This window comes from Schistocerca nitens, chromosome 1 (assembly GCF_023898315.1).
Source record: "Schistocerca nitens isolate TAMUIC-IGC-003100 chromosome 1, iqSchNite1.1, whole genome shotgun sequence".
Classification (NCBI taxonomy): Eukaryota; Metazoa; Arthropoda; class Insecta; order Orthoptera; family Acrididae; genus Schistocerca; species Schistocerca nitens.
In genome coordinates, this window is record NC_064614.1 from 692210241 (window position 1) to 692220296 (window position 10056).

General features: G+C 44.0%; 1 protein-coding gene across 3 annotated transcripts; it reads right to left on the reverse strand.

The window, feature by feature from the left end:
* Positions 1–820: 820 nt before the first annotated feature.
* On the reverse strand, positions 821–7671 carry LOC126259415 (keratin-associated protein 19-2-like). Of its 3 annotated transcripts, none has more exons than XM_049956209.1 (3): positions 7546–7671; positions 1245–1539; positions 821–1175 (listed from the first exon to the last, which is right to left on the reverse strand). In XM_049956209.1, the coding sequence occupies exons 1-3, from the start codon at positions 7555–7557 to the stop codon at positions 1090–1092; spliced, it is 393 nt and encodes a 130-aa protein (XP_049812166.1). In that variant the 5' UTR covers positions 7558–7671; the 3' UTR covers positions 821–1089. The 3 variants fall into 3 exon arrangements, with proteins under 3 accessions (XP_049812166.1, XP_049812175.1, XP_049812156.1); XM_049956218.1 differs by having other exon boundaries at positions 821–1243; positions 1352–1539; positions 7546–7666; XM_049956199.1 differs by having other exon boundaries at positions 821–1539; positions 7546–7662.
* Between the last annotated feature and the right edge of the window lie 2385 nt (positions 7672–10056).

Consider the following 10056-nt stretch of genomic DNA (forward strand, 5'->3'; position numbering starts at 1 on the left):
GTGTTGCCCAGATGACAATTACTCTTGTGTTCTTGAAGCCAGGTGTGTATACTTCTTTTTGTAGTTCCTATGTACGATTGACGACATGTAAATGTATTTTGTTTATTCTTGTTGTGGCAAGTGCAGGGCATAGGTAGTTTTCAATGTTGAAATATTCTTGCACCTTTCTCGCCAATTTAAACTCAGTGTAAGCCTACATTCTACGAATAGAAGTAATACTGATACGGTCAGAGTCTTGTTGGGGTGTTGTTTACACATTAGCGGAGCTACAGATACTTTCTTTCATTAATGTTGATCCTCGCTTATAAGACATTTTTGTGTTAAATTTGCACTGTAAGTATTTTCAAGCAGTATAACTACAAATGAATCTTTTTAAGAGAGAAAAGAACTACAACTTTTATTCAAAATTGTCAGTTGATTTGCTACTTCCTCAAATACAAACTTTACAGAAGTCAGGAGAAAGTTATGTATTTCTTGGCTTGTCACAGCCCGTCATGAACCTCTTTTCAGTATATCCTATTTTTATAAAATACTGGATGGCTAGAATTCGCTGCCCATCAGTTAGCTCGCTGGCTGGCCAACTCGTCAGACGTCCCTACTGTGAGTGTATAACGCTCCCGTGACCCACTTAGTCCGCACTGTCTGCGAGCGCTCGGCCAGGGCAGCACTATCACACAAGCTGTGGCTCGTTTACCTGACAGGCCACACTGTCATTTGTTTACCCACCCCTGCCTACCGCCGCCCACGGCTGCTAGCAGGTGGGGGCTCTAGTCAGAACAGTGTAGGCTAGATATTCAGGATGATACAATAACACACAATATATTTAGAAAAGTATATGGTTTATTTCAACTTATTTTGCAGAACAGAGAGACCAGGAGACTAATGTAAAAAATTGGATTTATGGAGAAGAGTTTGGTTACACAGCCAGAAAAATGCTGTCCCTAGATGACTTAGTAGGGCAAGCTATAACTGAACGCTGCACACATGTGCACTCGCTCAAATTAGAGGTCTCGTAAATGTTGCTGGAATATGTGCAATGGTGTGTGGAAGATGGAGAAGAAGGGACAGTGGAGAAGCGAGAAGAGGCTCTCAGCCATGGTGACCGTAGCCAATGCCGTGGCCGAGACCACCGTAGCCTCCGTAGCCACCGTAGCCTCCGTAGCCACCGTAGCCGCCTCCGAGTCCACCGTAGCCGATGCTGATGCCTCGGGAGTAGCCACCGTAGCCGATGCCGTGGCCGAGACCACCGTAGCCTCCGTAGCCACCGTAGCCGCCTCCGAGTCCACCGTAGCCGATGCTGATGCCGCGGGAGTAGCCACCGTAGCCGATGCCGTGGCCTAGACCGTAGCTTCCGTAGCCGCCATAGCCGCGGCCCAGGCCGTAGCCTCCGTAGCCACCGTAGCCTCCACCGTAGCCTCCGTAGCCTCCACCGTAGCCACCGTAGCCTCCGTAGCCACCCAGCAGGCCTCGCTTCTGCACTGTCTTCTCCTCAGTAGCACCGCAGTAAGCTGCCAGCACAGTCAGCAACAGGGCTGTGGTCTGTGAAGGAAGGAACTACCATCAGAACACTGAAGAAAAGTAGGGTGCACATCACCAAGGTAGAGGTAAGACAATTATGAAATAAGCTGTGTGGGCTATCGAAAAGCCAGCGATTTCTTGTATAGTAGAAACTGTTGCATGTGGAAGGAATTGGAGGATTACGAATACAGCTGATTCCCCTTAAGTCAGACACGATGTATTCGATACTCTCGCTGGCGAACTGCCCCGATGACAATAAGAAACTGGAAGAATGTGGAAACTGCTGAGTAGGCTCGAACGCGCGGAAAAGAAGACAGGCGAGTAACGAAACGTTTCCCTAATTCAGTTCTGATGAGAGATAACGAAGCGGAGGAATACGAAAACTATTGACGCCGCCCGAGTCGGGCACGAACTGCAAGCGAGAAAGAAAACAGGTGAGTGACGAAGCGTTTCAGGCAGTAACGAAACGGTATTTCGAGTTTCATGGAATACTCGTTACTCAGAATATCAAGAGTCAATGCCAGCTAATAAATAAAAAAAAGACGTCAGATAATGACTGAACGTTATCAGCAGCACTCAGGCTTTCTACCGATGTCCAGATGGCACAAATAAATTCAATAGCTTCGTCGACAACGATAACAGTTAACATGCATTGAAATTTTTTGTGAATTGTCGGGCATCTTACTGCAGTGTTGGGGAGAGGATGTCAGTGAGCTCTAAGTGTATGGGTCGGCATTAAGTAGTCATCCATCCACGTATAACAAGCAGTTTTGATTCTTGTTCCCTTAAGTAGCATCTCAAGTCAGGATCAGTACAGTTTTCTTCAACTACGAAAACCCCATTGTGAGTGGATACACTAGCATTCGCATGAAAATTTTGAGATTCCCTCCACTTTTATTGAATTACTTTGCAAGAAAAATTTTAGCAGACCATTGTCATGTACTTTTAGGTAGACTCAACTCACCATTATTTAATCACTCACCGTCGAAGTGTCAGAGATTATTTTGTCATGAGGACGTTTTGCCAAAAGATTGGTGGACTTTAGTACGCGACAAGTAACTGATCGGTTGAGTTTATCAGTGACGAGCCACGTATTTGTATCGACAGTGCCCGACATTCTGAAGAAAACTGCTGGTATGCGTTGCTGGGCTATTGTCGCAGCAGTTGCCCTTATGAGGACCACGCGATGTGTATGCTGCTATCAAGTAGAAGCGCTGGAGACCATGCTGTTGAGCACCCTACATCCTACATCATCATTGTAATCAATAGTATCTTCGTGCGTAATCGTAAGGTTGGGAAAATTACTTTCAAACAAGAACGAAGATTAGCGTTGAATGTCTTGTCGAAGAAATGATCGTTAGAGGTGGAGTACGAGCTTAAGGGACTCGTGGAAAACCTAAATCTGGGTGACCGTCGGTGCTCACTCGTTCTAACTGCTGAGTCTCATTACTATGTGAAATGTTAGAGTTGACAGAAAGATGCTACATATCCCACCAATCTCAGGAAACCGTTTTCTGCAGTAAAGTAACGGAGTATTGTAACGCAGTCCAAATATTGAGACTCAGGTGGTGGATATAGGGAGAAACTTAGGACGCCACCAAAAATGCTGCTTATAAGACAGTGCAGTGATACTTCCCATAGCTGACGTACAAAGGATGTGAGAACTGTTTCTGTTTATTTTACGTGGGGCAAACCAAATATTGAAGCACCTATCACCGCTAGAATTCACTTCTTAAAGTAATGTAAGACTTACACACAGATCTTAAATGAGTTGCTGGATGTGATGTTAAGATGTGAAGCAGCTTGATTTATATCTCTGTGTTCCGATACTGCAGATGTTTCCGATTGCGGTACGAGTATGCAGATTTATCGCTTGTCCTGCGGCAGTCGTGGAGCGTGCGGTGGAGGGAAGTGACGGCAGGCAGGAATTAACTGGTTCCGCCGAGTGAGCGCTTTCCATTTCGAACAACAGGTTTTGGCGGGCGTTCCCGAAGAGATGACTAAGACGCGGGATAGCTGAGAGCACTGTGGAAGTGAAAGTCGATCCTAGAGAATATGACACGCCCAAGTTTACAAACGTACCTGACCCAGCCGTGAAGAGTGCGGACTGCCTCTGCAAGTACTTAAGAGCCGAGGCCAACATTCCAACGTACCCAGCTGGGAGCAGAGAGAGAGAGAGAGACAGAGAGACGACTGGGAGACACAGAAAAGAACTGACAGCTAGAAGTTGGATCTGTGAACCTACTGCCCGCATCTCGTGGTCGTGCGGTAGCGTTCTCGCTTCCCACGCCCGGGTTCCCGGGTTCGATTCCCGGCGGGGTCAGGGATTTTCTCTGCCTCGTGATGACTGGGTGTTGTGTGCTGTCCTTAGGTTAGTTAGGTTTAAGTAGTTCTAAGTTCTAGGGGACCATAGATGTTAAGTCCCATAGTGCTCAGAGCCATTTGAACCATTTTTGTGAACCTACTAGAATTGTGTCTTACCAATCAGTTTCGATATGTTGATGTTGCTACAAGCGTTCTGTACGTTCAAGAGCTTCTAACAAAATCTGCCAGGAGAACGAACATCCGGAAAAGAGAATACAGCGAAATTTCAGGCTTGGTTCTATTGGGAACGAGCGAGTTAGAATGGTAAGACACTATACTCGCATTCTGACAGACTGTGGTTCAAATCTCCATCCGGTCTAGTTTCCCACGATTTTTCTAAATCACTTTAGGAAAGTTCCAGAATGGTCCCTTTGAAGCGGACAAGGTTGATTTCGTTCCCATGCTACCACATCCGAGCTTGTGCTGCGTGTCTATTGTTATCTACGTCGACGGGACACTAAACTCTAATCTGCTTTCTGTTTTATCGGTGTGTAAGTTGCGACGTGTATCATGTGCGCCAGGAAGAAATGAAACAGAGTAGATTGAACAAAGAACACTCTCAAATGAAGTAGAAGAGAGCGCTTGGGTATCTGTTGTACACTGCTGCCCCTCCACCCCCCCTGCCTTAAGGCTGTGAAGCTGTTATGGTTGTCACAAAAAATTTACAAATTAATGGCTCCTTCCAGACGTAGTCACCCAGAAAGTCGGGTAAACTGACTACAGATCCTCTTTCAGTTATTAAACCGAGAATGCTGTTAGCAATGTATAACGAACTGCAGATTTTTGGTGTCTGTCTGCTTGTAAGATGATCTATTCGCATTGCAAGTAGAACCATATGAACAGCAGCCCTTTACAGTTATGTGTTTTAGAGAAACTGGATTCTTGTAAATGAGTAAGTCGTGTATTGAGGTATTGCCCTTACACACTTTATCAGCTTAGTCTGTTCCCGCAAGAAAAATACTCTTACTAGTAATTAGAAACAACCGACTGTTGCATTTCGAATCTTCTTCCCTTTCCACAATTACATTCTTTCAATTGTTTCATTGTCGGCAGGAGTTTAGTGTATTAGTGGTCACATGACATTTACGAGGCTCTTGCACATAAAAGAATATGTCGGACAAACTACAAGAGGAGAAAATAGTACGACACACATTAGAAGAGCAATTTATTTACTTGCTACTCGATCACCAGACTAAGAAGGAAAATGTTAAAGTGTGAATCCTTAGTATTAAGGACAACAAGGACAACTAAGGGCCGGCAAAACCTGTAAAATGCCCGACAGGCACACTTACACTGACATTAACGTTCAGTCTAGAGTAGAAGGTGAGAGAACAGAGTACTTTGTAAGCTTCTGCAGCTCTGGAAGTAATCACAGCTTACTTTCTCGATCTGTTCTCCACTGATACATGAAAATCGTTGTTTGTGGGCTTACGAACAGTTCGGACTTAAAACTAGCTGAGTGCATTGGACCTAGTCTTTGGATGGCGGTAAAATGCGCCCAAGAAGACTATGGAACAAGTGTCGAGACAATGCGTATGCCACGTACGCCGGGATGTCTACTACGCAGGCGCACTGCAGTAGGTATTGCGGAGCGCTGTTATGTACAGGGGACGGGCGTTTGCTAGGAAATATGTGTGCATTTTTAATCCGAAAACTAAATGCATAAAACTACAGATTCTCAAAAGAAATCACATACTGTATGTTGTGGTTCTCCCTTTTCTTGCTCTACCGTTGTGAGGCGTGCCGAGAGTAGATATATATGTAAAGTCGCTGTTTCTAATGAAGCCATTGACGTAAACATAATTTGTAAATTCCTTTGGTCAGACCTGCTTCATAGTTCTTGCAACTAAAATGCACATATAAATAAACAGTTCAGGCATGAATTCGTCTACTATGGAACATACGGCGTGATGACCTCTGAAATTTATTTTTATCTACAGTGAGGCTCTGTTTAAAATCACACGTCCAATGAGTATGGAAACGGACGGAAAAACACAGTCTTCAGATAGTTTCTAGGTTTTTTGTGTATCACTAGAACCACTGATAGTAATCTTCGGTAACGTTATTAAGTTTACAAACATTGAGACACATTAAAGTCTGATGACAGGATTGTAAGCCGAAAATCGGTTAACTAAATAAATTTTAATCCTGTAGAAGATACACAAATCTGTACTTTTCATTATAGACATTCAGGAAGATTGGAATTTGTGACGAAAAGAATGGTACATATAAGAAGACATGCATCAACATGAAACTGTTTTTATGCAGTTAAAAATAGCTTTACTACGAAAAGTACAGATACACTGAATGCAATGTGCACAGTGAGGTCGCCTGATCTGTTTTTTGTGCTTCAGTGTATGTCGTTGTCAGTGGTTGCGTGGCTGTCCAGAAATAATTGGACAAGAGGGCGGTGTATCTCGGAAGTCAGAACCACGGTAACTCTGCAGAGTTACGTATCACTGAACTCTAATTGGAAATGTGGTTGGTTGCTGCTAATGATTTAAAGCCGTTAAAATGATCGCATCTTAAAGTAAACTCTGTTTGCAATTTGACAGGACTACACTGTGGATCTAACCAGACGTAAATAAGAGTGCTTGCACTTGCGAGAGACTGCAAAAACGCCGCTCGTATGCAATTCAGTGTCACCTGCAAGGGCATAGGCTCTCACGCAAAAGTTCAATGAAACTGTGCTGTGAGTAAGACGTTGCTCAGAAGATTAGCAGAACATTAAGTACTGATAGGATCTAAAGGGAAGATTTATACTTTGTTGAAGTAGGCGAACAAGCAGAAAGAATATGAGCATGAAAAATTACCGGAATAGGATATATAGTGCACAATACTAAAGATCATCTGAGAGATCAGTATTATCCTACAGTGTCCTTTACTAACAATATAAAATTGAGTTTAAACATCTTCTTCGCTGTTGCGATCTGATTGATTCATTTTTCACCGTCAGAGACTAGGAATTTCAATCACAGTGCTATTACACGTAGTGAAATAGCCTTCGGCTACGGGATTAAGAGTTTACAAATTAAGTCAACCAAAAAGTTTGCAGATATTAAGAGGAAAAATCAGTTACACTCTACTGCATAAACACCGAATGACATGATGTAATTTGGTGGTAGAAATATATGGAAACTGCAATTTGTTCACGAAAGACATTGCTTACAAAACGCTTGTACAATGTTTAGTGGATTTCTGGGTGTCTGTTTTAGGTTGGCCAAACGACGAAAGACTGCACGAATGGTCACAGGGATGTTTGACACGAGGGAGACTCTTACAAAAATTCTGTAAAATGTAAACTGACAGGTACACGACGAGAGACGCTTGGTATATACAGAAAACCTGCATGGAAAATACCAAGAACCTCTTTGTACCATGGAAATTACGAATATCCTTCTGCTATCTACATATGTATCCCGTAGATAAAACATTAGATAAAAACAACAAGTGACGTAGACGTGTGGAAATTAGTTTTCATCCGTAAGTGGAACTGAGAGAAACGTTAATCAATGATAGATTGGAAAATATTCAGTGGTTTATGGAGCATAGATGTAGATGAGTACAAATGTAAATGTAGATACAAGTGAGTGTAGATGTAGGTGCAGATGTAGATGAGTGCAGATGTAGATGAGTGTAGATGTAGGAGAGCAGAGCACTCACCAGAGCCTTCATGGCGAGAGCGTGCGGTGGATGTCGCCGGTGCAAGAGCAGAGGAGGCTGTGATGGTCATAGCGGCGCCGGCAGGCTTTATATAGCGCGCGCTGTCCACCCCACGCCGCAAAAAACGGCCGCCGGGACACCCTTCTAGCGGCGGTGAAAGGCGTGCCGCTCCACGCGCTCTTCCGTTCAGCGAGCCGTGTGTGTGTGTGTGTGTGGCGGCATGGAAATCGAGCAGCGCTTACGCAAAGGCGGGCCGGGGCCTCGCACAGCGTCCGGTCAGGGGCGCGACGAACGCTTCTAGAAGAACCACGTGTTCTCCCGGGCCGCTACCAAAGGTCACCGGTATCTCTCAGACAATGCGGCCGCATCCACAAATTTCCTCACTGTGTGCTCGCAGGACACACCACTAAATTCGTTCTCAGCTACAAGCCAAAACAAATGCAGAAGAACGTGCCATTTTTTTTTTTTTTGAGAAGTCCCACAAGGATTCGTTCTTGGGTTCATAATATTAATTCTCTTAAGAAATATGCGATATGGAAATCTTACCGATGGGACTATACAGGGTGGTCCATTGATCGAGACCGGGCCAAATATCTCACGAAATAACCGTCAAACGAAAAAAACTACAAAGAACGAAACTCGTCTAGCTTGAAGGGGGAAACCAGATGGCGCTATGGTTGGCCCACTAGATGGCGCTGCCATAGGTCAAACGGATATCAGCTGCGTTTTTTTAAAAATGGGAACCCCCATTTTTTATTACATATTCGTGTAGTACGTAAAGAAATATGAATGTTTTAGTTGGACCACTTTTTTCACTTTGTGATAGATGGCTCTGTTATAATCACAAACGTATAAGTACGTGGTATCACGTAACGTAACATTCCACCAGTGCGGACGGTATTTGCTTCGTGATACATTACCCGTGTTAAAATGGACGGTTTACCAATTGCTAAAAAGGTCGATATCGTGTTGATGTATGGCTATTGTGATCAAAATGCCCAACGGGCGTGTGCTATGTATGCTGCTCTGTATCCTGGACGACATCATCCAAGTGTCCGGACCGTTCGCCAGATAGTTACGTTATTTAAGGAAACAGGAAGTGTTCAGCCACATGTGAAATGTCAACCACGACCTGCAACAAATGATGATGTCCAAGTAGGTGTTTTAGCTGCTGTCGCTGCTAATCCGCACATCAGTAGCAGACAAATAGCGCGAGAATCGGGAATCTCAAAAACGTCGGTGTTGAGAGTGCTACATCCATATCGATTGCATCCGTTCCATATTTCTATGCACCAGGAATTGCATGTCGACGACTTCGAACGTCGTGTACGGTTCTGCCACTGGGCGCAAGAGAAATTACGGGACGATGACAGATTTTTTGCACGCGTTCTATTTAGCGACGAAGCGTCATTCACCAACAACGGTAACGTAAACCGGCATAATATGCACTACTGGGCAACGGAAAATCCACGATGGCTGCGAAAAGTGGAACATCAGCGACCTTGGCGGGTTAATGTATGGTGCGGCATTATGGGAGGAAGGATAATTGGCCCCCATTTCATCGATGACAATCTAAATGGTGCAATGTATACTGATTTCCTACGTAATGTTCTACCGATGTTACTACAAGATATTTCACTGCATGACAGGATGGCGATGTACTTCCAACATGATTGATGTCCAACACAGCTCGCGTGTGACTGAAGCGGTACTGAATACCATATTTCATGACGGGTGGATTGGTCGTCGAAGCACCATACCATGGCCCGCACATTCACCGTATCTGACGTCCCCGGATTTCTTTCTGTGGGGAAAGTTGAAGGATATTTGCTATCATGATCCACCGACAACGCCCGACAACATGCGTCAGCGCATTGTCAATGCATGTGCGAACATTACGGAAGGCGAACTACTCGCTGTTGAGAGGAATGTCGTTACACGTATTGCCAAATGCATTGAGGTTGACGGACATCATTTTGAACATTTATTGCATTGATGTGGTATTTACAGGTAATCACGCTGTAACAGCATGCGTTCTCAGAAATGATAAGTTCACGAAGGTACATGTATCACATTGGAACAACCGAAATAAAATGTTCAAACGTATCTGCGTTCTGTATTTTAATTGAAAAAACTACCTGTTACCAATTGTTCGTCTAAAATTGTGAGCCATATGTTTATGACTATTACAGCGCCATCTATCACAAAGCGAAAAAAGTGGTCCACCTAAAACATTCATATTTCTTTACGTACTACACGAATATGTAATAAAAAATGGGGGTTCCTATTAAAAAAAAAGCAGTTGATATCCGTTTGACCTATGGCAGCGCCATCAAAAAAATGGCTATGAGCACTATGGGACTTAACATCTGTGGTCACCAGTCCCCTAGAACTTAGAACTACTTAAACCTAACTAACCTAAGGACATCACACACATCCATGCCCGAGGCAGGATTCGAACCTGCGACCGTAGCTCAATTAAAGTTCGAAACAAATGCAGAGAGGCTCATG